General features: G+C 43.4%; 5 protein-coding genes across 8 annotated transcripts; 2 read left to right on the top strand and 3 right to left on the bottom strand.

Moving 5' to 3' along the window:
* Positions 1–1,033: 1,033 nt before the first annotated feature.
* Positions 1,034–2,541, bottom strand: LOC129595067 (uncharacterized). The gene is made up of 3 exons (XM_055491975.1): positions 2,260–2,541; positions 1,520–2,092; positions 1,034–1,317 (listed from the first exon to the last, which is right to left on the bottom strand). The coding sequence occupies exons 2-3, from the start codon at positions 1,965–1,967 to the stop codon at positions 1,250–1,252; spliced, it is 516 nt and encodes a 171-aa protein (XP_055347950.1). The 5' UTR covers positions 1,968–2,092; positions 2,260–2,541; the 3' UTR covers positions 1,034–1,249.
* Positions 2,542–2,688: 147 nt separating this feature from the next.
* LOC129595066 (uncharacterized) lies at positions 2,689–6,808 on the bottom strand. 2 transcript variants are annotated; one of them, XM_055491974.1, is made up of 6 exons: positions 6,690–6,808; positions 6,466–6,543; positions 5,799–6,392; positions 4,622–4,774; positions 3,700–4,122; positions 2,689–3,641 (listed from the first exon to the last, which is right to left on the bottom strand). In XM_055491974.1, exons 2-6 carry the CDS (start codon positions 6,494–6,496, stop codon positions 2,980–2,982), a joined length of 1,863 nt encoding a protein of 620 aa, XP_055347949.1. In that variant the 5' UTR covers positions 6,497–6,543; positions 6,690–6,808; the 3' UTR covers positions 2,689–2,979. The 2 variants fall into 2 exon arrangements, with proteins under 2 accessions (XP_055347949.1, XP_055347948.1); XM_055491973.1 differs by lacking the exon at positions 6,690–6,808 and having other exon boundaries at positions 6,466–6,670.
* A 1,635-nt stretch (positions 6,809–8,443) lies between these two features.
* LOC129595134 (uncharacterized) lies at positions 8,444–14,102 on the bottom strand. 2 transcript variants are annotated; one of them, XM_055492049.1, is made up of 9 exons: positions 13,662–14,102; positions 12,868–12,987; positions 12,239–12,589; positions 11,206–11,361; positions 10,965–11,138; positions 10,528–10,857; positions 10,300–10,470; positions 9,233–9,799; positions 8,444–8,866 (listed from the first exon to the last, which is right to left on the bottom strand). In XM_055492049.1, the coding sequence occupies exons 2-9, from the start codon at positions 12,935–12,937 to the stop codon at positions 8,727–8,729; spliced, it is 1,959 nt and encodes a 652-aa protein (XP_055348024.1). In that variant the 5' UTR covers positions 12,938–12,987; positions 13,662–14,102; the 3' UTR covers positions 8,444–8,726. The 2 variants fall into 2 exon arrangements, with proteins under 2 accessions (XP_055348024.1, XP_055348025.1); XM_055492050.1 differs by lacking the exon at positions 13,662–14,102 and adding an exon at positions 13,179–13,259.
* Positions 14,103–16,112: 2,010 nt separating this feature from the next.
* On the top strand, positions 16,113–17,549 carry LOC129595149 (uncharacterized). The gene is made up of 2 exons (XM_055492066.1): positions 16,113–16,831; positions 16,988–17,549. The coding sequence occupies exons 1-2, from the start codon at positions 16,405–16,407 to the stop codon at positions 17,506–17,508; spliced, it is 948 nt and encodes a 315-aa protein (XP_055348041.1). The 5' UTR covers positions 16,113–16,404; the 3' UTR covers positions 17,509–17,549.
* A 1,093-nt stretch (positions 17,550–18,642) lies between these two features.
* LOC129595076 (uncharacterized) lies at positions 18,643–21,115 on the top strand. Of its 2 annotated transcripts, XM_055491989.1 has the most exons (5): positions 18,643–18,733; positions 19,637–19,801; positions 20,045–20,261; positions 20,323–20,381; positions 20,486–21,115. In XM_055491989.1, the coding sequence occupies exons 2-5, from the start codon at positions 19,709–19,711 to the stop codon at positions 20,744–20,746; spliced, it is 630 nt and encodes a 209-aa protein (XP_055347964.1). In that variant the 5' UTR covers positions 18,643–18,733; positions 19,637–19,708; the 3' UTR covers positions 20,747–21,115. The 2 variants fall into 2 exon arrangements, with proteins under 2 accessions (XP_055347964.1, XP_055347963.1); XM_055491988.1 differs by lacking the exon at positions 18,643–18,733 and having other exon boundaries at positions 18,981–19,801.
* Positions 21,116–27,361: the final 6,246 nt, after the last annotated feature.

The raw sequence follows: 27,361 nt of genomic DNA on the forward strand, positions 1-27,361 counted from the left end.
CGTGATAAATTCGTAAGAGTTTTTAGTACTACCTTCACGCCAGTTTGTCGTGAATTACTAGTTTATTGGCGAGCTCGCTATCGCATACTGACTCAGCATATCGAACTGCATCAGCTGACAATACATAAACATAACAGTCGTTGCTACGTGCTACATATACCAACAACTGCTTTTCTGTTAAAAGTGATGTATTTCTCTAGACAAAAAAGCAGTTGAAGATATTTAAAAAGTCCATATGGGAAAGAAATGCCACGAGGTCCTGAGTTTGGCGAGATGGGGTAAGAAATTTACTGTATACATGACCTTGATTTGCACGAAGGCAAACGATCCCGGTTTAATTTTTTCAAAAAACTTTTCTTAATTTGATAGCCTTTAAAATTCTCTGTTGAATGAGTCTAAACAATTCACGGTCCGACCACAGACCCACGAGAAACAGACAAAAACACGAGACCGCCATTTTTTTCGACCACCCGGTACAGCATTGTACGTTTGCACGTTGTACGAGAATAAAAATATTAGAAAGAAAGCGTGTATACGCGCAAGCTCATATGAATTCACCGTTGCGCCACTATGCCCACGGAAGGGTCAGATTTTTTATGTAGAAAACATTGTACATGTATTTTGTATCAGTAATTGATTCTACAAGGGATTTGATTATATTTTCAACTTGTACAAGCCAATGCCATTTACATTTAAACTTTAAAAACCCAATAATTCTACATCCACTCGTGCTCGCATGGCTTTCTGGATTGTGACTTTTTGAGACTCCGTATTAAAACGTTAACTTTCGTTTCACTGTAATACTATCCACCGCATTTCCTGAGCGCTCCATTCAGTTTCCACGCTATCCCATTTAACAAGCACAAATTCTAACATTATAAATAGGATTATAGGAGTATTAAATTAGTCCGACTTTATGCGCTACGATCTTTTGGAGTGGACACAATAACACTGTCCAGAACCGAAGCGCATATACTGTAGTACTCATAAGCCACAGCATTGCCCAGTGAAAAACGTTAGGATTAGCGTTATTTAGTTTCAACTTTATCTCAATTGTAAAAACAAAAGATCAGACAAAAAAATGTGAATTCAATTATCATTATTAACTGGAAATCAGCCTGGGGTTGCACAGTGCGAATGTAACGCTGCTGGATAATCAAGGCCAGATCGGCGAGGAGGGAGCTGGAGTCAAAAGGCCGACAGCAGACAGCTGGCGTAGCATGGAGGACACGATGCCAATTTTTGGTTTTTAGTTTTGCGCCGCTTTCCCCCTGCTCACTGTGGTCGAATTAACAGTGGATGAAGGCGCTACTGTACCTGGAGAAGAGCAAAACATAATTACTTAACTATAACTTCGTCCTTCAAATTCTCAAACGCATTCGTTACTATTACAAACTGCCTGGTTCATCAAGGAGATTATAAATATATACAACATAAAACAAAAAATACTGTGAACAGACTGGTAATTTCTTTTTTCGTGTCATACACGTTGCAGAACTTGAATTCGCTTGGTGTGTACCGTGAGTCACGGAGCGTCTGCGCCGATGAGGACACGTCTTCTCCAGGACCAGCATGGTCACAAAACCCGCGGAGAAGAACACAACACCGACGGATACGGTGGCAGTGGTCACCCACAGCCATTCCGGGAAGTACGAAAAACGGCCCGGTATGGCCGCCTTCTTCACCGTCTCCACAGCCGGTCGGGGAGGAGTAACTCCCTTGACAACGCTACCCTGGACTTGAACAGATTGCAGCGCAACAGCATCCACTGCGCTGATTACCTGTTTCGTGCTGGATTCCACTCGCAGTGCACGAAACCCGATTGTAGCTTCGCTGGTTAACGGAAAGGAATCAGTCGTCGCCTGGTCATCGTGTACGACCGCTTGTAACGGATGACCGCGTAACACACGCGCTGATGTCGCTTCACCGTGGTCAGCAGATTCAACGGCGGTCAATACCGGCGACATGGTGATGCTGCGAGAAGCCCGGACAGACAGGTTGGTCAACGGATTGTGAGCTAGAAAGTGAACGGTGACCGTGGTGGAGTTTTATGCCGTCGCGACTCTGTATCGTCCAGGTGGTGGTCGTGTGCCTAACGTCAAAAGTAAAACCATAGTTAAATAATAATTTATGAGAATAGCGTCTTACAAACTGCCGAACTTAATAAACAGCGAAATAACGAAAAGTTCGACTTGAGGCAATTAGGCAAATATGGCGCGCAACGTCTCTACTGTAAAATATATCTGACGTGGCTCCCACCGTCTCTGTATCCAGTTCTAGTTTTGGTTCTTCTTCCTTGCGTACGGGACGATCTAAATAAACTGGGTGTCCAATTTGGCCGCGCAGTAATCTGGTCTTTCTCGATTCTGGTTCTCGTAAAACCTGTTTTAGCCTAAAATTCTTCAGTACTTTGGTCCCTCGAAGCGCTGCATAAGCAATTCGAGTTGGGATGCGCTAGTTCTAGCAGCATCGTTGTAATCCGGGAGCCTTGGGATGAGGAGTCACGAACTGACCGTTGTCCACGCTCCAAACAGTTTCAGTGTTTCACTTCAGTGTTTTCAAATGGCGAGACGTGGAATCAACAAGTTATTCTTATCTTATGAACGAAAGAATTTTAGCGGCAAATTTTTTGGAATCATTCTGAAAAGAGCACATTAACGCTTTGTCAAAGCACTGATTACTTCTGAATTACGAGCGGTTGTTGATCATAAACATCATAATTATTTGATTTAAATCGAACACTCAACACAAGAATTTTAGATATACTCCATTATCCCTCAACCTCGACACATATGCTAAGCAATGATATAAAAAAAGAATTATGCAGTGATGCGATAAGGATTATTCGTCCGATTTCTAGTTATGAAGACATCTTGAAACAGCGTGGCGCGCGAAAAGTTAGGAATTTCTTGTTGTAGACTGCATTGAAAAAACACACGATATTTCAGTCCTCGATCATATCAGCAAAATGGATCTCGATTAGATTTCTTCAAGGTCGTGCACCAGAGCCGAAGAAGTCAATCGCTGGTCGCTGTTTTCATGGAAACATTTCTGTATTATAATATCAAGCTGACTGCGGACTTTCGACAGTGCTTTTGGTTCCCAATCTTCTAAATCAGTCCTCACAAGTGGAACAAATCCGTCTACAATTTTCCACATCAAAGCGTACTCGTTAACGTTATTGACCGAGAAGCGTTCTTCAACTCCGTTTTTGTGGAGTAGTTTTTCTTGGTTTCCGGTATTACAGTCTACAAGGTCAAGAAGGATCCAGCCGAAACTCCAAATGTCGGTTTTTCTTCCGGGTTCTTCCTCGTTTAGTTGAAAAACTTTTTTCACCATCTCGGGCGACATGTATCGCAGTGTGCCGCGAAGATGTGTAACATCTTTTGAGCATGTTTTATTCTGCATCATGACAACACGGTCGTCCAAGTCACCAATGCACAAACTATAGGCGTCCACTCTGTCGTCTGCTGACTTCTTCTTCAATAACACATTAGCTGGTTTTAAATCTCCGTGAATTACATTATTTTCGTGTAGGTAGCACAACCCTTCTGCGATCTGCATTGCAAAGTATGTAACCTGTTGCAAAGCCAGTCTCTTCTTTTGATCCAAGGAATTAATGAAGCCGTTCAGGTCACCCCCTGCATCAAAAAGTGACCAATAAAGCAATTAAATGTTTGTCGAAATTTAATCACCAACCTGGACAATACTCCATCATTAGCTCAACAAGATCTGGGTTGACTTTCACTTTGTGATACATCACAATGTTTTTATGATTCAAGGACAATAAAGTCACCCATTTATTGACTTCTGCATTGTCGCTCGATCTCTTGAGCAGCTGAACTCGCTTAACAGCAACGGTTCGGTCTCCTTTGTAACTGCCTCGGTTTGTGACGGTGGCCTTGTACACAACTCCAAATCTGCCATAGCTTATTAGACTGTTTGCATTGAAATCGTACTCGCAGTCACTGCCAAACGTTGCGAAGGTAGCCGCGAAGAGACCTGTACCCGGCTGTTGAAAGTTCTCGCCCATTTCGGTAGACTTCCCGACAACCGCATCAGCGAGTTTTGATGCCGGAAAGTTTGTTTCTACCTTCGATTCACTGCTGAAGCCCGCGCTTTCTGCGAAAAAACGAAGCACTTATTATTTGTAGTTTTTCGCGCAAGCTTGTAGTCTTCTAGTAACCGATAACATTCGACGTACGAAAAGCATTGAGCAACTCGTACACCCACGCCATAAAATGAACGAAGTACTCGTATCTTATGTGGCGGGTATGAGAGGCGTCAAAGCCTTACACAGGGAGCATACAAAAATACAAAATCAGGGAGCATACAAAATATTTATTGCATTACTGTACATACAAAATTTTTTAATGTTTTAACATTGTGTTAATACACTGTTGAATAAGTCCTTCAGTTACGCCATTAAATGCGCCTTGTGGTCAGCAAAGCCGTAAAGACGTGAGGCTTTGATTTATACCGTTTCTTCAGATCTGCTGAAGGAATCTACTTTCCCACGTAGATTTTCAACCATTAACAGATTGATGTACCTGCCAGCTGCAAGTGAACGTACTGGCCCGTATTAGAGTAGGCTATAATATTAAATGCTGGGACTTAATACCTTCCGGGCTTGCTTGGGCCCGCATAGGCGTTCCGGGGCTAGTCTGTTGGAACGATTGCGACTTGAGGCTATTAATCATCGAGTCCAAGTTGTAGCAGCGGTACTCATCTGGATCGATGGATAAACTTCTTAGAAACCCGTTGGTAGCCATTTCTGCGGAAAAAGAGCGGTACACTGGCTGATAAAATTTATAAGAGCGTTGTGGATACCCCGATTCTCCGCAAGCACCATTCTGCTGATTCATGGCTGGTTAGAATGACGAACAACAAAATGCGCATTAATCGTCTACACAAAGCCTCATTGGATTTCTGTGAGTTCGAAACATTTGCATTCCCGAAAACCCTCTACCCAAGACGGCAGTCAAACAAGAGCGGCATAAAATTGGTAAGGGACAAAATGTGTTCAGCGGGAATCTATTAGCAATTTAGTAGCTAGCCTCAAAACATATTCGTCGATAAGACTTAATCAGGGCCGTAGGCTAGTGTAGTTTTGTATACGAATAATGCTATGAAATCTGGAATAATGCTAAGCATTTTACAGTTGGAGTTATACAAATTTTACAATTTGTATAACTCCTAAGCATTATACAAATTGCTAGAATTTGATTATTGCTAAGCATTACACGAATCAGCGGCTTCGGAATAATGCTAAAACGCATACCAGATTTTTTATTTTTAGAAAATGTGTATGTCATTGCATTGTGATAAAGCACTAAATAATAAACATACTTAAAAATCAATATCAAAGCGCCGATGAATTTTCGTGTCCATCAAAACTTCAAAAACGCTGAAAAATGTTCTGCAGATGTAATAATGCCTGCAGTGAAAAAGCCGATGAAATTTCGACGTTGGCAGTTAGTAATACGTTCATTTTTAAGTTCTTCAGACTAAATTTATGGAATTAAAAAATTTTTGAAATACGAAATTCTATATGAATTTTAGCATTATTCAACATCGGAGATTCGTATAATTCGTTACTATTATTCGCATAATTCGCATTATTCATTACTATAGTACACGAATCAATATACAGCCCGTAGCGAGTACTGTAAGATAGAGTTCTGCGTGAGACCAGTGTCCCGCACTGTGGATAATGTTGTGTACCATACCACCAGGAAGTTATTTTTAACGATTTGCACGTGCAACAGGTGTACTGCATGACAGTGCACGTACTGTACCTTTTATATTCTCTAACAGTATGATCCTCTGCGTGCGTGGAAAACTCTCAAAAAAAGCTTCCATTACATCTCCGTTGTCGCTTCTTAAGGCCAAAAGGCAGCCTTTGACGATGTTCACATGTTTATATTTGCGCATTCTTTCTCCGCGGGTGACGCATCGCACAACAGCCGGAATGTTGCTTGTAATAGCCAGTTCAAGAACTGTTACTCCCTGGGGGCCTTGAAAACCAAGATTACAATCTGGGTGAGAAGCCAACAACTCAATTTTCTGTAATGTAGCCGTTGTTGTTTCGACTTTGCCCGCAATCGCGGCGGAAAACATTATTGCAGTCATCGGCCCGTAAAATGTGTTGACCAACTTGTTGACTTCCAGTCGGGGGCACTGAAGAAGTACGCGGAAAACTTCGACGCTGACAAAATTTGCAAGCCCAGTCGTAATGGGGATTTCTCCATCTTTTTCTTCGTTTACATTGATGCGGTCGTCCGAGCACAGGCGACGTACCAACTGAACATCACCAAGATAGATCGCGTCATGCAATGTTTTGTGGTCCTCTTCCGTAGGGGCATTCGTGGAACGTGAATTGACATTCGGCTCTAGCATGAAAATATTATTTGCAGTAACTGGCGCACTGAGTTTTGCTCAAACAGCACCAGTTGTACAATTTACCGGAATCCGGTCGCATGTTGTCTTTGCTCATGATAGATGAGGACTCGAGGAGCAGATAAGTGTATACACAAGGTACACCTAAACAAAGCCAGAATACGATAAAAAGCGGCAGATTTGTGTGTTGTACCGTTAAATTCTTGCTGTTGTGAACTGCCCTGGTTTGGAACCTACTAGATAGCAGCTGCACCATACACAAAGAGTGGTAATCTCGTATAATCACTTACTTGCAGTTTTCCCAACCTTTGCGCGTTTTTGAAAGCGTTTGCTCACAGAAACGACGAGCGTTTAAGCCAACACTACATCTAACGAGAATGCACGAATCGGCCTTGACTGTGAGAACTACGTAACATATCAGTTTGTGTAATGATGGGCAAAGTGTGGAGTTCTACATTTGCTCTAGGCGCATTTGTTATCTGATCGTCGAAAATCTGATTTTTCAGCAAAAGTGGGCACATCATGTTTTGTGCATATGTAATTGAAGTAAGCAAGTGCAGCATGTACTGCTCGCAATACAAGGAAAAGCGGTTTTTCATTTCGACGTATTCTATAGTTTATACAGTAGACAGTGATCGTACAACGGGTTAGAACTAGAACCTTAGACAAAATAGATAGAAAGATTGACAATGCAGTCGCTGTACTCTGTAGACCAGTGGTAAGGCAGACGGCTACAGGGCAGGTAGCATGGGTTCATTTCCTTAATTGGCAGATTTTTTGCTTTGTTTCCGTAATACTTTGAAGTTCCAGCACGCTGTGTCGCGAAATTCACCTACTCGGTAGCTGCCGTACGTGACCTTCCTGCATACCACCGGTATTTTTTAGCAGAGGTATCGCCATCCTTCGCGCTAGTCCTGTGGTGAATTCCAACTGTCGTCAGAGGCGGAAATACAACAAGGCGATCCAAATGGTCACTTTGAATATACAGCCCTGCGCGTCTCTTGTCTCTTACACTTCTGTAGTGTGAGTGGCGTTTTTGCGATATCCAACACGAAACAAAGCGGACAGGCCGAACGGAAGAAAACCGCGAAGTACCAGAACATCGCCCAGGATCACCTGTTCCGTGCAGTGGGCGTGGAGACAGTAGGACCACTCGGACCGGAAGCCTCTCGGCTGATCAGTGAACTGGGCAAGATGATATGGCAGGAAACAGGCGAGATACGTGCAACTGAGTATCTGCGCCAGAGGTTCAGCATCGAAATCCAGCGTGGAAACGCCGCATCCGTCCTGGGAACGGCACCAGCTTCGGCTGATTTAGATCAAATGTTCTCAGTGATTCGGGCGCCTGTTTCTGCTGTCTGTTGATGCTGCGTCATGCTTCTGTTTTTCATTTGTTTAATTGATAGCTGTATTATTAACAAATAAAAAAGCGGACTGCAATTAACTTGACCATGATACGTACTCGTACTCGTATAATTATCACGAGAAGTAGTGAACATTCTCAAAGCTGAAAGTCGGATTAAGAAAAACAAAAAAATTACGGTTTAAATTGGGAATTCGTGTCACCACTAACAACTGAGAACGGAAATACAACAGTTTGTCAAGGAATAATACGATTGCACTTTACAAGTATACAATGTTGTAAACCTGCTGTTAGGTAGAAGTACAATTGTACATTAGTTATCCTAATTATGACGCTTTTCTCGTTTTATTTTCCTCCTCATAGTGACGCGAATGACGGAAGTACAGTCTCACGAGTAAGCAAACAACCATGGAATGTGGTCGCATGAACTCGTAACAAACACAAGAAGCAATTTCACTAAGGGAAGTAATCCGGGTGCACAGCCCCAAATTTGGGTACATGGATACGAACGTTCGCTTTTGCGTACTCCCAAATACTTTTTATCATTACTGTTATATGGCATTCTGTTGCCCAGTGATTTGTCTACATTCGCCTGTAATCCGTATGTACGCGCAACATTCGGTTGGGAGTATTAATGGGTGAGATAAGGCTCCTACAGTTCCAAAAAGTTTATTTGCACTGACGTGTACCAAACGTCTGGAAGTAAGCTTTTGGAGTGGACATAATAACATTTGCAAGAACTGAAGTAGTACTCATAATCCACAGTATTATCCAGTAAAAAACGCTAGGATCAGCTGAAGCGCGTTGACGTCAAAGTTACCGTCAAAGTTTGGAAAGATAAAAGATCAAACATCAAATTTAAACTTTCTTATCATTATCAGCCTCAAATTTGTCTGAATTTTCATTATCCATGGCGCGAATGTAACGCTGCTGAATCATCAAGGCCGCAGCGGCGAAAACAGAGTCAAAAGGCCGACTGCAGACTCAGAAGACACCGGCGTTGCATGGTGGAGGGCACGGTGTCGAGTTTCGGTTTTTGGTTTCTCGCCGCTTTCCGCCCGCTGGCTGTGGTTGTATTAATAGTGGAAGAAGGCGCTGGTGTGCCTGGAACAGAACAGAACATATACAGCAAGCTGACCTATAACTCTGTGCATCGGAATTTCCCAAACTGTTCTTTATGATCAATCACTGCTTCGTCCATCAAGGCGATCCTAATACACGGTTTACACGCGCTATACTGCCGTTTAACGCAATAATGCGGAAAGAAGCGCTTCTCCGTTAAAACTTAAACCAATGCCGGAGATTTAAGCGCAACGGAGGTGTTCCTGCTGCATGCCGTTTACTGAATCAAATTTTAAATACGGTATGTGAACCGCTAACTGGCTGGTTAATTTCCAATTTCCTGTCTGTACAAGCTATTGGACAAGCATAGACAGATAATGTACAAGAATGAATTTGATTGGTGCGCACCTTGGTTCACGAAGCGCCGACGCCGATTAGGACACGTCTTCTCCAGGACCAGCATGGTAACAAAGCATGCGGAGAAGAAAACGACAACGACGGATACGGTGGCAATGGTAATCAATAGCCACTCCGGTAAGTACGGAGAACTGGCCAGTATGGCCACCTTCTTCACCGCCTCCACAGCCGGTCGGGCAGCAGTAACCCCCCTGACAACGCCACCCTGGACTCGAACAGATTGCAGTGTAACAGCACCCACCACGCTGGTGACCCGTGCCGTGCTGGATTCCGCCAACAGTGCACTAGACGCGGCTGTGGTTTCGCTGCTTAACGGAACGGAACCAGTCGTCGTCTGGCCATCGTGCACGATCGTTTGTAACGGTCGACCGACTCGCGTCGATGTCGTTTCCCCTTGGTCAGCAGGTTCAACGGCAGTCAGTACCGGCGACACGGTGATGATGCGGGAAGCGCGGGCAGTACGGTTGGCCAACGGGTTGTGAGCTTGGCAGTGGACGGTGACCGTGGTGGCGTTTCTGTCGGCGCGAATCTGTATCGTCGCCGAGGTGGTCGTGGCGCCTAATGTCAACAATACAACCATAATTAAATCGTAAGATAAGAGTTACATCATAAGATAGGACCCTCTTTAAAAACGGCCAAACCGAAATAACGAAAGCAGCGAAATAACGAAACTTTGGACTTAAAGCATTCAGGATACAACGGCGAGCCACGTCACTACTATAAAGTATGTAGCTGCGATATGGCTCCCACTGTATCTAAACCTCTTGGGTAAAGAACGATCTAATTGAAGGCCTTCGGTTTGGCCACTTAGTGACCTGGCTTTTGCCGCTTATAGCAATTCGTAATGTTAGCTGCTAAGGTTGCAGCCTTTTTCAACCTGCAGTCCTAGAGTGCTTTGCTTCCTCGAAGCGCTACATAAGCAATTCGAATCGAGATGCTCCAGTTCTAGCAGCATCGCTGCAACATTTTATTATACGAGACCCATGGGATGATTACAGGGTTCCTCGGTTTTGAGGTGAACTTGTTCAAACGTAAGGAGCAGACGCTGCGGTACCTACCGTATTTGCCTCGGTGTTCCATGGGCCGCTGAGGAGCCACGAGCTGACCATTCTCCAAGCTCCACGACATGTGGGCGCCGGGATTGCTCTCATCCGAGTGGCACACCACTTTAGGCAGGTGTTCGCGCAGCATGACATCCGGGGCGTCTATTCGTGCGTTCGTTGGACCAACTGGAAGAGCAACACGATGCACACCGAATCACAACTATGCGCCCCGGTTGTACTCACACAGCAGGTCCAACTTGACGCTAGTTTCCTTGCCGTCTGCTTTGCCGCCGTCATCCGCCCACAGTCGGCACTTAATCCAGTGACCGTTATAGCGATGGTCAAGAGTATCGTTCAAATAGAATGTCGTGTTTGCGCTGCGCGGACCGGTTAACGCCAGGATGCCAGGTCCCAGAGACTCGTATGGACCGGTGGAGCTCTTCGCCATCTGGAATGTCATTTGTAGGGGAACCACCGCAGAATGGGTGGTACACTGGATTTTGTCGCCGCCACCCGCAAACATCGTTACGCTACCCCTCTGCGCACCGACTATCCAGGGTTTCCTTCTCGGAGCTAGAGAAATCAAGGAGCGTCGATTTTCAGCAGGGCTTCCACATCGCTTGCTGTAGCTAGCACATTATGTACGTTTATGCTGCTCGTTGAACGAGTGAACGACATACCTTTAACATTCAACCGAATGGGAGGTAATTCGACAATGACAGACTGATCGTCATTCCCGGTTCCTGCCGTACTATTCAGGACTTTACACGTGAAGTTCGTCTGATGATCAGCGGCGACAGCCTCGAAGAGAAGCACACTGCGGCCGGTTTCGTTCGTCAGCTGAAAGTGGTTATCTGTCAAAACAGGGACCGTCAACTCGTCGTACCAGCGAGTAATATTGTATTCGAGTAATTTACTGACTGGCGCAGTATTCTTGGTCCATCTTCACTGAGTTGTGATACCAGGTTACGTATGGTAAAGAGTTATCGCCTTTGATGTAGCATGTCAAATTGACTGGATTTCCCGCAACGATCCTCACATTCTCCGGCGAAACTTCTTTCCGATTGATCTGGTTATCTGGAGAGCGGATCGGTTATGAAATACTGTAGTGGCTCGCACATCTTGAACCACAGAGTTGGTATACGGGAAAAAACTGCATCCAATATACACACTCTAACGGGGCAAAATGCACGGCTATGAAATAATGCTTGATTTGATTTTAAGATGAATACTCCTTCTGAATCTGTCCAAGAAGTCAAACATTTTCATTAAAATTGTAATTCACCCAAGAAAAAAGATATGTATCTGAGAGCTCGAATTGTTCTGCAGCTGTAGAATGTTGTCGCTGAACGTACCCCTCCCCCCTCCAGGGGCACCCCAAAAACCACAACAAATCAGTTTTTGAATTCGAGTTGACAGGGAAGCTCTAAGTTAATGGCTGCTTTCGGGCATAAATATAATTAATAATTATTAGAGCTCTAATTTTTCTTAATATTCAAGAAGGTTCTCCAGACCAGATGTTCTGAGACATCAGAAATTTATCAGTGCACACCGTGCGTTTGGCCCTGTTAGAGTGTGTATATTGGATGCGCTTTTTTCCCGTACACCAACTCTGTGGTTCAAGATGTGCGAGCCACTACAGTACCTGAATCGTAAACAGTTATCCGATCCAGTGTTATCCAATTGGTGGTGTTAAATATGCGATTTGAGTGCGACTGCTTAGTGTAAGGGAGTTTTTTTACTGTCTAAATGACCGTTCTACATAGTCGTGCGAATACGTGATCACGTATACAGTTTAAGCCCTTCATTCACTGTGCAGGCAGCATCAGTTTTCAGTACCATTACGAGGAATTTTAAGTCCACGTATGTCTCAAACTTACCAGTTTAACAACAGCACATAATTATTATTTATGTTTTTCGAACGCTTTTGATTTTAAGCGAATGCAGCACTTACTGACAACATTCAGCCAAGCCCACACTTCACTCGGTGTGCTGCCACGAGGTGGTTTCGCCAAGCAGAAAACCTTCCCGGCATGATCCATCCTAACTTTGTTGAAGGTCAGCGTGTGCAGTCCGGTGTGATCGTGCGGATAACCCGGGTACGTGATATTCCACTGTGGATCGGGATTCTTTGCAATGGTCCACTGTTTGAAGTCAATGGAACAGAATTTGTTATTCTTCCAGTATGTGCTGCTGCTCTTTGTCACATTGCAGACGAATGTCGCGCTGCCGTACAATGCGACGGTGCGATCCGACAGCGGTGCCGCGATCATGTCGAGCGCTCGTCCCATCGTCCCAGCACAATCTGTAGAATGATGCAAATAGCCAGTAAATAAACTAAAATAAATAAATTAGGGTGCTGTTATAGGAAATTCGAAAACTGCAGACTTTAGTTTATTGAAAATAGGAGCTGACAAGCAATGCACTCATGATCAACACAATTCATCAGACGAATCATCTCAGTAACACTGTAGGAAGCAAGCATGTTCTACATTACATAAAAAATTATGTTGTTAAAATGGTTAGCGAGACTAGAGAAATTCATCATCATCATTCAATTGCAAAACTTTGCAATTGTCTCACCGATAACTGGAAGTAGAGTAAACACTAATCCGGAAAACCAGACGAACTCGGGAGAGTTTGCGCTCAGCATAATGTGACAGAGAACTCAAATCACAAATGGCAAAATGTCCACACCCACACCTGCAGACCAAACGAAATAACGCTTCTGGTGCCACTGGATTTTAGTTTTACAGTATATTCACTAGAACAAACGATACGTTGGAACCGATAGGTTCGAGCTTCCTTCGAGGTGCGAGCGAGCGCATGTCAGGCCCAGACTCCAGAGCAGTTACAGAGTTACTGTTCCTCGCATTACGGTTTGGTTTACGTACTCCGTACAAGTTAAATATATATTTAAACTCCTTGTGAATGTTTAAATGCTCTTATTCCACGTGTAAACAAGTACGTCTACAAGCTACAAGATTAGCAGCTAACTGAGCTACGGAATCTCGAAATCTTAGAGCAATTCATTCCGTAATTCAACTAAGCCATTTCACGACCCGCTGACTTGATACTGTACACAGTCTGTACTTAACTGGAATGAACTCATGAAACCCTACTAGTTCTGTAACTTCTGTTCCACATGATTTACACAATTTCTGCTCTCCGGACAACCGATTCACGACAGTCTGCACTTTACCCAGACTTCACCCATCTGCCCTGGACTGCAGACGTGCAGTCCCTGTAGCGAGCTGCAGCAACAGTGGTTACAGCAGTTAGTTACAGCAGCTTAGTACCATAACAGTTTACAGTTTTCGTATCGTGCCCATTGCTCAGGGTATCTCGTTTTGTGAGCTGGAAATTATAAGAATTACCGTTGCTCCACAATTAAATCGCTTGGATCGCGAACTCCAAAGACGCCGTTCGATCAGGAATCAATCACCCAAGATAGATTTGCCACGAATTAGATGAGAAACCGCACTCTGTCTGAATTCTAACAACAGGTCAACGAGAAACTTCAACACGGTAGAAGGAAGACAACATAACGAACAGATACCAAATTCTAATTCGCAGATCAGAAAGTAAAAAAATTTGCTAGCGATCCGATGGAATTACCGCAACTCGTTAGTGATGCAGTAGCTCAGAATCAGTTCACAACAAATCTCCACTTCTAGTTTACGCGTACTGCTGCCCTCAGCCGCGAACGTTTCCTGTTACTGTTAGCCTGGTAGGCTTGCAATCCTTGCATTGCAAGACAGAGGCTGCCACCCCGAAGAGAGCGGCCCAAACCTGACAGAAACTATCTATATGTACGGTATGTAGTGTTAGTTAATGACATTTTCAAGGTAGTTATAGTAATTCAAGAAAATAATAAAGGGTAAAATAAATGTTGACCTAGAACGCCACATGTTTGTGCACGGCAGCATTTTCAAACATCGCGACAACATCGAAGCAAGCAGGAGCAACCGCGACGCGCGCAGATCAGCATAATGTAACGAATTATCGGCACATCACCCAAGAGTCCAAGACCACATGTTCCGTGTCGAAACACTCCGACCGGACGCCTTTGCGCTTGCTCACGGAATTCGGAAAGGTGATAATACAGGAAACAGGCGATGTATGGGCGACGGAGTTTCTGTGCCCGTGGATCAGCATCGAAGTCCAACGCAGGTATGCATCCTCTGTCATGGGAACAGCACCAGCATGGGCCAACTTATCTGCAGATGAAATGCTCTGTATCATTAGGTTATTTAGGCCCTATCTACAATGCTCTGGGGACACGAGTACGACTGGTAGAAGCACATTCTGTATGGACAGTCATACTGTGATGTGGTTTGCAACGGAAGGAAGTGGCCAGAAAGTATCAGCCAATTAGCAATGTGTTAAGTGTACCTTGATCTCTCATAAAACAATCAATAAACAGTTGACTCGTGGTGTTTCTATGAGCACTTTTGAGTGGAAGGCGTGCTCTCTCATCTTTCATATTTTTGGATCAGAAACCATTGTTGAATGCTTGAAAGAGATTTCTGATTTCTGATCTTCTTGAAAGTGAATCAATGTCACCTTGCATGGCTAGCACCTCTGGAATATCTGGTCTTGGAAATTGTTCTCTGGGATGTTTTCTTAGCCCTGATGTTGTTACAGTGTTAGTCTGAATGAGTTTACATAAAGGTCAAGGTTAGCAGAACAAATGGGTTAGAGTCGTGTCTGAGTGAGATATTTAGTAAAGGTCATTCACCACCATAAACCACCAGTAGCGTTACGCTATCTGACACTGGATTTGTGTTGTACTGTACAACCGGCATGTACCGTACCGCATAAAGGTATTTCGTCCGATTTCGTTGTAACACTAAAATTAATGTTTTATTCAGTGTACAGCTCTGCTGCTCTAGTAATTGAGTACGGCACAATCAGCTGCTTAAGAAAGCCGCATTTTAGGCGCATTGGCAAGCACAGCAGAAACAGGCAGCTTGATAACAATCACAGACGACACGTAGACAAAATATAAATAATCTAAAGATTGAATGTAGAGGTCATCGGTTTGTTCCGGTGCTTGCTTGATTGTACTACAGCAACATACATAGTTTTTGGTACAGATACTACCCGGTACTCTAGAATAGACTGATATCGGTACAGGTTAGACATCCGACGACAACTTCCCGGGCTTGCAGCCTATAAGCCGGGCAACTTCAGTATCCGAAAAACAACCGTGACATGTAAATTATTGCAAATTTATAGTAATACCATTTTTTTGTGCCGTGTAGGTATAGATTGAGAATAAAATAAATTGGGAGGTGTACGAGTAAGTACTTTACACAGTCACTACTGACGTATCTGTGTTTATTACTACTGGCTCTGCCAAACGGGCACAGCGCCCGACACATTTATACGCCCGGTTGCTACGGCTATCATTGCAGGTTTTATGGTTATGCTCGTATAATTATTTGCACTACATGTAGAGTACTCGTATAAACGTAATATTTATGTATCTTCGTAGTTGGAGTCTGGAGTAGTAGATATCCGCGATTGCTTGTCCTGCAGCTTTTAAGCAGGGTAGCGTAGTTACTAGTGCGTATATAATGCCGCTACAGGATGCTACAGGATGGGAGCAACTCAGTCGGCCTTTAACTTGCAACGCGCAAGTGGCCAAGTACTGGTGTAAACCGTGTAACAGCGGCTCAATATTGATTTTCTAGCATGTTCATGGAGCGTGGATGTTGGAGAACATCAGCAGTAGTGCTGGTACTGTATGTAAAACAGTCGTAGTGACTTTGTGCATACTTGCTACAGTCTATAATATTGTGCTGTCCAAACGGGAGCTCCGTTTGGTGCATTCACAATAAATATATAACAATTTTTGTCTGTTCTAAATATCTGTCGCCTAATTCTTCTCAGAATAGTAAATTCTGCAAGCGAATACCCTGCTCCATCCTGTTCGTCCGTAGGAAATAAAAACAGGGACCTTCGAATTTATCCCCCACTTCGCTTCCGTTTCCTTGTGAATCGCTAAGGCTTTTTCCAGATAGAAACCATTGACCGGTTGTAATGGAGCATGAATATGGAGTATCTCCTGGATCCAGGTAACAGCACGACGACCCACCATCGTACACCGAAGTGATGAGGATTCCCGGTGTCATCGGACCGAGTTCACGGAATACGCGTAGACAATCTTTGTTAACTCCATCACCTACTACACTGGTTCTTGGCGAGGTTTATGTGGCACCGGAGACCGATGCTGACGAACCCGCTTTCAACCGACACTGTTTCAGGTGCCGGTGTGTCATCATGTTCCTAATTGTCTTTGGAGCTGCAGCACTGGCATGGAGCCCTAGCGATTCAACGTCCTACAAAAGTGACATAAGAAATCCTGATGTACAAACTGAGGCGGACAACGCAATGTGGACGACTCTACGGACTAGTTTCATTGGGCTAATACTAACAGTCGGTGTGTTATGCTATCTTATAGATGCTTTCACCAACGACTACGCCAGAACGCTATACGATTTCAAGCGTTTGAAAAACCACCTGGATAAAATTAGAGAAGGTGCGTTATATTAATAACTTACTTTACTTTATTCAATAAAATATGTTGATTTTGCCAGATTCTAATCAGAGGTCGAAATATATTACAAAGCCGAAGGACATCGTAGAATACTGTTCTTCCCTCGAAATTGTTGCAGTTAACCCAGTGCATTTGTAGGTAAACCGAAAATAATTTGGCACATGACATGCTTCCACCGTGATAACTTTCCCGCAGTTATCAATGATACGGAAGCGAGTATAGCGCCCACAACCCGAAATAACAAAGTAACGACTTGGAACGGTGCGCAGGAATTTCACTTTTCTTCGTGGGCGAATGTCACACCCGACCAGCAGCACAAATTAAGTGGACTACGAGAAATCCAATTCCGGAAATCCGTAATCTTAGCTGATACCGCTACACGAGAAGCTTATCATGCGCAGAAGTTGGCCTTTATCCACGCCAATCGAGGTCGCGATGCTGAGTATGCCATCGAGGATATCATTGCAACGCCGGGCTACATACGCAGCTTGACGGCGGTGACGTCCTTCGCCAGTGGTTGTTGTTACTGTTGCTTGTACATATTCATAGTGGTTTCGTTATTGTTGTATCCCTGGCTGGCGTTTGCACCGTGCTGCGTTCAGTCGGTCGAATTTCGGCACGTTTTCAAAGTGTCGATCAACAATGCTGTACAAGAATAAGATTTACATAGTTCGTGTGTTTGCTGTGCAAAGTATAGTATTTAAAGAGCATGTTGAATTTTTGTAATTTGATCTACCCAGCGAAGGACCAAGAAAGTGCATTGGCAAAAAAAACGACGTGTTAATGGCACCCTACTGCAATCCTTTTCTAACGCCGGCATCAGTTTGTACCGTGAGAGGCATCATTGTGCAAAACTATTGCAGTTTCGAGAACCTTCAACCTACATTAGTTTGATTTGCGGTTTTTTCTCAGCTAAATGTTTAATCAAATTCTATGGCCACAGCCATCGGAAGTGACGAAGCCTTAAGCTTAGTTCGAACTTTGGATAGCAAAATAACGGCAGCGAACGTTGCTATAAGAGTGATGCTATAAATTAGATTGATACGAGAATGCTCATACGTTTACATTAATATGTTTAACCGGACAAGCTACAGACTGCACATAACCAAAATCTTAATTCTCGCAAAAACTTAATACATGAAGGAGAGAATTGGGCAGGCGGTTAAAGGATGCTACGGGAGAACGACGCTCTTACGAGTTTCTGCTACAGCGAATTAGATTGAAATACAGCGGTGGAATGCGCTGTCTGTGACTTCAACCGTACCGCGTTCTGATGGTTTTAACGGTGTTTACTTTGTTTTATGATTTTGATGTTGAAACTTCTGAACGATAAGCAAACCAATAAACTATAGCTTTTATTGCTATACACCAAAATCTTAATTAGCCACCCGATTATATTACTCGTTGCAAAGCAAAAATGCTCTATATCAGCCGAAATGCGCATTACAGATTTAGGTTCGTGTCAACGTTTGAGATAATTAGTCCATGTTAAAAGTTCGCCGAAGTAAGCTTTACAGCTGGTCCACGGCACGATAACTACGGTCTAGACAACACTAATGTTGTTCGTTGACAAACGGGCGAACAGCAGCAACTAGCCTGCAGCTTTATTGGCCTTGAATTATCTGCATGGGCGGACTAATTTCCCGTTGAAGCTTTGCATACGGATTGTGGAAAACGAGATAGCATGTTTAATGGCGAATGTCTCGCAATATTGAAAATAACTGTAATGTTTTCAGGCTGAGCGCTTCGTCTCCCAGTACGTTCACTACGACTCTCTGACCATCTTCTTAAACGGTCGCGCCAGTTAATGAACGTAGTTCGTATCCTCGTAGAAGGAATCTCAACTCGATTTTTAGCTTTATCTTGATTTTCTAGATGGTTTCGGTAAGTTTCTCAATTTTTCTCGACGATCGGTCTGTTGTTGGTCGATAGTTCGACGATAATCAGTTATCGATGGTAATGGCCTTGTAACGTATCGTAATCCAATACGAAAAAATTGCGTTCGGTTTTATCACTTTTGATTGAGCTGTCTGTTATTAAAGATAAACAATTGGTTGTTCAAATCACTGAAAAACAGACGAAATTAATACATGGGGCATTCTGATTGCAAAGTAAAAGAAACGAACGCTGCTTTTGGCATTCGTTTTTGGCATACGCTGCTTTTGGCAAACCGATCATTAGTACTACATAATTTATTATTATATTCAAGCTTGTACGTACAGACCGCAATTAGTTCCGAATCGTGGGCAGTTAGCCACGCGGTGGAATTGCTCACCAGAAAGCAACAGCATGACTAATTTACAGTACAAAAAATAAACGTTCAAGTAAAGCGAGTGTTTTCTAATACTGGTGAGTGCTCTTATTGTTAGTTCCTGCTTTCGTAGTTTAAGCCTAGGATGATTGAGTTACTGTTAAGTGTGCGTTTCATCGACTTTTTAGCGAAACCGTACAAAGACTGATCTGTCATCGCCGCCCTCCACGTGTCAGTAGAAAATTTAAATTTGCAGATCATTTCCTGTACAGTTTCGTTGAAAAGTCGAGAAGACGCTTACTCAACAGTAACTCAATCATCCTACGCTTAAACTACGAAAGCAGGAAACGAACCAATTTTACGCATTTTACGTAAAACCGAACTAATTTTGCGACTAATTAGAGCGCAGCGATTGCGCAATCCAATACCGTCTTTTCAAATAAATTTGTTAGTTAGTAAACGAGAGAACGCATGGTATTAGCTCTCACCTGGCGGCTGTTCTGCTGCGTTGAATTTTCTGCTAGTGTATGTTCAAGGTGAAGACCAGCGTTTGGCGCAGTCCTCCGATAAACGTGGCGTTTTATTACTACCGCTGACTGTGTTATGTTATGTATAAAGAAGTTAATACAAAGATTAATTCGGCCAGAATGAAAGCAATCATTATTCTGATCACTTTTGTCGCCGCGGCGCTTTCCAGTCCGGTAAGCTGCACTAAGGTTAACGTATTATTTAAAAATTAAAACAAAGAGTCAAGCGTTACAGGATTTCTTTCAATGGCGATAAAATAAAAATATTATACAACATAGACATAAAAAACAGCATAAAAACAACCGGCAAATTTCGTAATAAACGCAAAAAAGCTTATGAAAGTATTAAAAACGAAAATACACTTTTTAATTTAAACGGCGTTGGCGACGGAATAAAACCTTCGAGCGGCCCTGCAGAATAAACGCGCCACCAGCGATCAAAACCCCAAGATATGGAAGGCATTATCCGAGAACAGCGGTCATGGCAAACTGTCTGCCGCGGATGCGCGCGATCTGTATATTAACGCCAAACCCGGCCAGGATTATCCAAACCTCAGTGGAATTCCCGCTGGCAGATTTGATTGCGGATCCGTAAAACCGGGATTTTACGCCGATGTAGATTATCAATGCCAAGGTAAGCATCCGACATATGTTAGATTGTCTGTGCACATGCGTTAAGCTAGTTTTATTCACAGTTATCCGACGATGTGATATCAACGGCAACCAAACGGCGTACTTGTGCCCCAACATGACGGTATGTACAATTTCGATAACGGCACAAAAACACAGCCACAACTCAAGTCCACAAGTCACCCACTTAGTGTTGTTGCTTATTTCCCTCTGTGTTGCAATGTTTAGGTTTTTAATCAGATTACGCTGGTCTGTGACTGGTTCTACAATGTGGACTGTAGCCAAGCCCGGAAGTGGTATAACTACTCCAACAGCCGTTTGTACCAGGGCGCCGATGTGGCGCTGCTGGACAATCAAGACCAGATCGATGAGGCGGAACTGGAACCACCAATACCACTTACTGACACATACCACTCGGAGATGGTGGAGTTTCCCACAACGACAGCACAGCAACAAGGAACGTTTGCTGTTCCTTTGGAAATGGTCTAAACTCTCTCATCCCGACGGACGAGGATGCCCTGAAACAAATTTGCCGTGCTAAAATTTTATCTACGCAGACTACGCAGTATACCGTACAGTGTACATTGGATATTTAAAGAGGAGATTTTATTGGTACTCACGCTTAATCGAATATGTAGTTCTACAATGCAAATGCACACCGCAGTTAACTAATCCTCAACTTTCGATTTAGTCATGCGATTGGATTTCGTACTAATCAAGAATATATTACTCAAGACGAACATTACAGAAGTATCTGGGTGCTAGTATCGCAATATTATTTTATTTTCTTATGTCTTAATTTTCATTGTCAAGTTCATGTTAAGCGAAACTTTACGTGGGCCGGTGTACGAATCTGTATATCGCACTTGTACTACTAATAAATAAATTAGCGCGTGTTTGTTTCGCAAATAATAATCTATAATACGGTGAGAACGCTGGTCTAAACACATTATACTGCTCGTTGACAAACGAGCGAACAGCAGCAACTGTCTGCCTGTGGCCTTTTTGGCGGTTCCGACTTCCGCTGGCCTTGAACTGCTTGCCTGCTCACCGTGTTTTCCAGGCGAAGAAATACCTCCATACATTAACGCCGGCTAGTTAGCGCAGTCTTCTAGTGAATCAGCTTTTATTAATAATCACACACTGTGTTGACAAAACCCGGAAAAGGCAGGCTCCAGTGATACTTACGGCAAAATGAAAACAATAATTGCGCTTACCGCTTTTATTGCCTTATTTCTTTCCAATCCGGTAAGCAAATAGTGAGTGGACTTTTGACTGCAAACATATATTAGCCGCTACAAAATAAAGATAGTTACAGAAAGCACTTACGAAGTCAAAAACGGTAAAATATTGCGCAAAAGGTTGTGGCAGGATCATTAAATTGTCGACTTTGAAAAGGTCGGAAATGTCACAAAATGTGCAATAGAGTCCTGCACGAGCAGCAAAAGTGCTGCTCGGCTCGCTCGTTTCAGCTTTTTGAAACTTTCCGCTCGCTCGCGCCCAAACCGCCGCTCGCTCAACTCGCTCGTTTTCCAATTTTTCGTTGCTTCCGCTCGCTCAACTCGCTCGTAAATTTATTTTTGCAAATCGGCTCGCTCGTAAGATCGGCAAAAATTTTACGCATCAATTGTTTTGCGCGAATTAATTATACCAAAATTTTTACCCTTACAAAAACTCAGTACTTAGACCCGAGTCCCAATTGGTCAAGGTAACTTGACCAATTGGGACCGTTAGTAGATCACTTCGCGCGAAGGAGACGGTGGTTTTAGGCCGTTTTGAGGTCGGTCAACGTAATTTTGCACAGGAATCTCCTCCAGTTCGCACAATGTCAGCCTGTAGGCTCGCGATCGCTCGCACCCGACCGTCCCGCTTGCTCGGCTCGCTCGCCATTTTTTTTCTGTTGCTCAGCTCGTTCGCAAATTTGCAAAACGATGCCTGCTCGCTCGAAGTGCTCACGAGCACCGAGCGCTCGTGGGCCGAGCCGAGCGGCTCGGCTCGTGCAGGGCTCTAATGTGCAGTGCGTTATATGCTGTACTCGTACAGTAAAGATACACTATGCGTTGTAGACCATGGCATCTGTATATCGGCATTACCGCAGTACATTTAATGAACATTTTCCTGACTGTGGTTACTTCTGATCGGTCGTTTTCGTTACTTCTGATTTCATTTTGAGTTTAACAAATAATTGATCAAATTAATGAAAACAAACGGAAGTAGTAAAGCCGTATTTTGAGTTTGATTGCAACATAAGTGAAACGAACGCTGCTATAGGCATTCTACACTTACAGTTCAGTACTATGGACAAAATTTAATGCGTTTGATCGAAAGTAATTTAATTTAATGTGCTATAGACTCGGCAGTTAACCGGAATCGTACTATAGCTAATTAGCCATGCAATGAATTGTCGAAGAGAAAGCAAGAATGACTAACTCAGCTGAAGGGCACAGTCCAAAATACTCTGCAGCTCATGCTATTTCAGTTGTTTATTATACAGTATACGTATTACTCGTTGTACCGCGCCTAAAGCAAATTGTAAAGTACAGATTGGCGAACTTTCAAATTAAACCCGTGCATTCTAATGCAAATTAAACGGTTTATGGGAAACGGTAAACGTTTCGTAAGGCAAACGTTATAACATATCTGCTTTCCGGCTCGTTAATGACACCTTCCTGATCTGCAGTACGAAGTACGGTTATCGCCGCGCTCCAGTCGTCACCCGTAAGACCCCTGTGGCACGTTTCGTACCAAAGAAAAAAAGTGATTCGTTTTTTCTCTCCTTGTAGTCAAAGTAGACACCTGTATACAGGCTGTAGACACCCTGTAGACCTATCGGTAGTCACCTGGTTTCTTAGGATGTATACAGCGTGTCTACAACGGTGTATACAGGTTGTCTACGGATGTCTACCACTGTATACAGGCAGCCCTTTTTAGGTTCAGCTCGATACTCTGCCTGTATACACCGGTAGTCATCTCTAGACACCACTGTAGACACCTGGTTTCTTAGACTGTAGACTGTAGTCACCTGGTTTCTTAGGCTTCTTAGGTTTTCTTAGGATGTATACAGGTAGTCTACAGGGTGTCTACAGATGTCTACCGCTGTATACTGGTAACTCTTCTTAGGTTCAACTCGATACTCTGCCTGTATACACAGCTAATCATCTGTAGACAGCCCGTAGACACCACTGCAGACATACTGTAGTCACCTGGTTTCTTAGGTTTTCCAGGGATGTATATTCAGGTTGTCTACATGGTGTCTACAGATTGTCTACAGATGACTACAGTGACTACAGGAAGGAAAAAAAAACGTTCCAATTTTTTTCTTTGGTACGAAACGTTTCATATATAGCTCACCATGAGCGTAGCATGACTAGACACATTTATCGGAAGATGCCCATTCTGTTTCTAAACCTGATTTTAGTTTCGGTCTTTCGCCCGTTTGTACGGGACGTACTAATAAAGTTAGGCCTGCGATCTGGCCGCACAGTGAACTGGTGTTTCTCGTTCTGCTAATCGTAAGCATAGCTGCTTCGTGACCTCGCATCCTTTTCCAACCTGAACAGTCGATTGCTCCCTGGAAGCGCTGTATAAGCAGTTCCAGTTGAGATGCTTTAAGAGCATCGTTTTAGTATGTACAGAGTAATAGTGAATTGGCGAAACAGGTGTAAGTTGATGGTTCGAAGTCGAAAGTCCCACTTAGACTTAAAAGGTGTAATCTGCATTCAGTATTTTCCTGCTTTTGATCATGTTACGAGTAGCACTCTAATCATTGCACACGAGAGCACGGACAGATAAGCCGAATCCTGCGCTGGAATTGAAGCGAGCTGACAGTGTACGGAGTCTGCGGACATTGGACAATAATTCTAGAACGACACATAACTGCGTCATTAGCGACAGTTAAACGTTTGTGGTGTCAGCTGAACGCTAAACGTTTAGAACTTTAGATTAAGCAAACATTTTTTATACGGTGTACACAGTTTAACTGCTGTAATAAAATAAAATCAGCCCAACGTTTATCCAGTACTTGCTCGTTCTTCGCTTTTTTTGTTTTGCTCATCTGTGGCAGACGGCCAATTACTGATGGCTCTAATGTGCAACTTCTTCCTTCGTTTTGCGGTCTTCCGTATTCTTGTCGGTTTTTCAGGGCTTTACCTGCTTCAGTAATGGATTGTTATTGCAGCTCAAATTTACTCCACCATGACGACTAGAGTGTTGTCTTTGCAATGGTATTGCGCAATCGCTTTCTAGAATAAAAATGCTATGCTAGCGCACATTCGGATTTCTTAGCAAGATTAAATTCTTTGACAGTGGTTTTAGTGCAGTCAATCATCAAAAACAATGCACCTCTTATTATTTCATGCGAATCGGTCACGCAGCCATCATGTGACTGATGCGAGTAGAACATTTTTCCCATCCCAAAATGGGAGCACATTTCCGGAACGGCAAGTCATTTTGTCAGCTGGAAATCAATTTTGCCTGAGTAATTTACGTTATGCTGCGTAATGGCAATCACATTAGTAACAGGAGACACCTTCATTTGAATCGTAATTTATCTTTTTGCAGGCGGGCTGATTTACTGCACAATTCAGTGATTGATTCAGTGTTTTCCTTTACAATAATTAGTACCGAATAACGCGCTTCATTTGCGCGGCCCAGCGAGATACTTACTATATTACACAGTCATACTTTAAAAATTCAAGCGAGCCTCCTCAAATAATAGAGTCGCATTTTAGCTGGATTAACGCTACTACTCCCTGTGTGGTGTTACCGTGACGAGGCTCTTTCAGCGTACGCGTGCAAATATAGTTGCTGACCGTACCATACATTTGAATATTAATAGTGTACGGCTAGTGAGAACAGCGACTTGTTCTGCAAAATGTTGTCTAGCATTACCAACGCGACGGTCTTTTATCCCCGTCTTAACCAAACATTTGTTCGTGAATGGGAGAAACGTGTTCCGGGAACGGGCGCATGGAGTGCCAGCGCAATAGCTAGCGCCGACTTATTTTACGTTGTATGCTATCCGTTCTTGTTAGCCTTGTGCACAATCGGAAACACACTGAATCTCACCGTTCTAATAAGCGAAAAAAGGAAGACCAGTACCAACTGCTACATGACCGCCCTTGCGGTTGGCGATCTTGTGTTTGTGTAAGACACGCTCCTTCGAACATATACAAAACATACGTTTGCTTGGTTAGGTTAGAAGCATGATATGCTCCTATAAATATCTGTACATGGCTTTGCTTTTATTTTTTTCTTTATGAAAGAATGTGAAATCTGCACAGCGTGACGCATCACAAAGAAATTATCCCTAGGTGGTCACATTTGCTACGCTACCACAAAACAGCCATTCGGATTCTGAAGATTTCGTACGACGAGATGGCAGCCGCAGCGGTTTATCCCTATATCTACTATGCGCAGAAATGGAGTGTGTTTTTCTGCGACTGGTACGATAAATAAGAAAAACGTTTGTGCAGAGTGTGTTTGATATGATGATAAAGAACGGCAGATTCTATCCAAATTAGCCGACTCGTGCACGCGGGGACATAATATTGTGTTTCATAAAAGCTTAGTACTAGTGTGGCACGTTTTATCAGGAAATTGCTCGGTTGCTCTCTTCCGCAGGGTACTGATGGCGTTTTCCGTGGAGCGACTTATTGCCGTTGCCAAACCGCTGCTTTTTAAATGGATACTGCGACCGTCAACTGCCCGGTGTATAATAGTGCCTCTATGCGTCTTAGCCGGCATTCTGCAAGTTGAGCGCTTTATCACCGAGTATGTTCGCTACACCAACAATCTCTCTCCGGTTTACTTTCCTAAATGGTTAGTCCAGTGGGCAGATGTCGTATGGGATATAGAAGTACGTACTGGGAGCCTTGTAATATTTTTGCTCGCCTTCTATTTTCACCTTGTTCTTTACAGTTAGCGGCAACATTCTTTAGCTTTCTCTGTCTGCTGATGATTGACAGTTGCCTAATAATGACAATCCAACGCCAGGAAAAATCGGAAGTCGGCAGATTACGATCCGTTCAAACCCATTCGAATAAGCAACATCGAAGCAGCAATATTGTCCTGCTAGCTGACGTTGGACTGTATCTTTTCTACTCGTTCCCCAGCATCGTTTTCTCGTGTCTTATTGTGGCGGACAGTTATGAGGTGTTCTACTTCCACGCATCAGCACAGATTGTCAGCAACCGCATCTGCGCAACTCTTCTGCAGTGTAATTATTCGCTGAGATTTTATCTCTATCTGATGGTCAGCAAGAAATACAGAAAAGATTTTACGCGGGTGTTTCGGCCTGTCTGCTGTCGTCCTTGGATTAGACCATACTGGAACATCCTTCGAGAATCTCTGCCCAGCTGCTGTATCATCTGCAATCCAAGGTCTTCGTACTCTGTTAGCTTGCCTTCCGGTATTAACGGGAAACCAGCGAAATGGGCGTCTTGTTTAAGGTAGAAAACCGGAAAATCCCTGAGTACGTCGACAGTAATGACGCAAACTGATTTTGCAGGGATCTACGGAAATTCAATACTTATGACGGCCGGATCGGTGCCAGTGAAGAACATCGCTGTACAAATCTTGGACAATCCGCGAAGGCGGAGTAAGAGTGTGTAATCGTAATCCACCGAGTTATTATTAGTAATAATGTATTGCACACAGTAACAGAAAGGTAATAATTTATAATCTTTCGTTTTACGGCCGGGGATATCTTATTCTTAGTACACCATTTAGTTTTTGCCTTTCCGGCCTTTTTATGACTCTTTTACTTTTCCTGTTTTCCTGTTGTTGCAAAGCTTGAGCAAAGCCAGTTCGGTTATTTAGGAAACTGAAGAGTTTTCCAATGGTTTCAGTTGATGGAAACAACAGTAAGCGGTAGACAGCTTAAATTACAGTTCCGCTTATGGGAAGCGTTTGCACACGTTTATGGGAATGGTGTCATAACTGCAGCAGTCGAATTCCGTATGCGAAACAAATGAAGACTATAATATTTTTTCCTTTACCGATGTTCACCGCCATGCTTTGGGTCGCTTTGCCTTTGAAACTCTCTGATTAGGTCAGCAGCCCACCGACGTAATAATGCCAGAACACACAGAAAAAAATGAGTGG

This window comes from Paramacrobiotus metropolitanus, unplaced genomic scaffold (assembly GCF_019649055.1).
Source record: "Paramacrobiotus metropolitanus isolate TYO unplaced genomic scaffold, Prichtersi_v1.0 Parri_scaffold0000074, whole genome shotgun sequence".
In the NCBI taxonomy this organism is placed as follows: Eukaryota; Metazoa; Tardigrada; class Eutardigrada; order Parachela; family Macrobiotidae; genus Paramacrobiotus; species Paramacrobiotus metropolitanus.

Coding starts and splice junctions, on each gene's coding strand:
- LOC129595067 (XM_055491975.1), bottom strand. CDS start 1,967: ATGTCGCCGGTATTGACCGCCGTTGAATCTGCTGACCACGGTGAAGCG. Junction 1,318..1,519: donor CAGACGCTCCGTGACTCACG/GTACACACCAAG, acceptor GCTCTTCTCCAG/GTACAGTAGCGCCTTCATCC.
- LOC129595066 (XM_055491973.1), bottom strand. CDS start 6,655: ATGGTGCAGCTGCTATCTAGTAGGTTCCAAACCAGGGCAGTTCACAAC. Junction 6,393..6,465: donor CAACATGCGACCGGATTCCG/GTAAATTGTACA, acceptor TTTTCATGCTAG/AGCCGAATGTCAATTCACGT. Junction 4,123..4,621: donor GGCCCAAGCAAGCCCGGAAG/GTATTAAGTCCC, acceptor GTTTTTTCGCAG/AAAGCGCGGGCTTCAGCAGT.
- LOC129595134 (XM_055492049.1), bottom strand. CDS start 12,937: ATGCTGAGCGCAAACTCTCCCGAGTTCGTCTGGTTTTCCGGATTAGTG. Junction 10,858..10,964: donor CATTCGGTTGAATGTTAAAG/GTATGTCGTTCA, acceptor TGATTTCTCTAG/CTCCGAGAAGGAAACCCTGG. Junction 10,471..10,527: donor CGTCAAGTTGGACCTGCTGT/GTGAGTACAACC, acceptor TTGCTCTTCCAG/TTGGTCCAACGAACGCACGA.
- LOC129595076 (XM_055491989.1), top strand. CDS start 19,709: ATGTATAAAGAAGTTAATACAAAGATTAATTCGGCCAGAATGAAAGCA. Junction 20,262..20,322: donor TGTAGATTATCAATGCCAAG/GTAAGCATCCGA, acceptor TTTTATTCACAG/TTATCCGACGATGTGATATC. Junction 20,382..20,485: donor ACTTGTGCCCCAACATGACG/GTATGTACAATT, acceptor TGCAATGTTTAG/GTTTTTAATCAGATTACGCT.
- LOC129595149 (XM_055492066.1), top strand. CDS start 16,405: ATGAGGATTCCCGGTGTCATCGGACCGAGTTCACGGAATACGCGTAGA. Junction 16,832..16,987: donor CCTGGATAAAATTAGAGAAG/GTGCGTTATATT, acceptor GTGCATTTGTAG/GTAAACCGAAAATAATTTGG.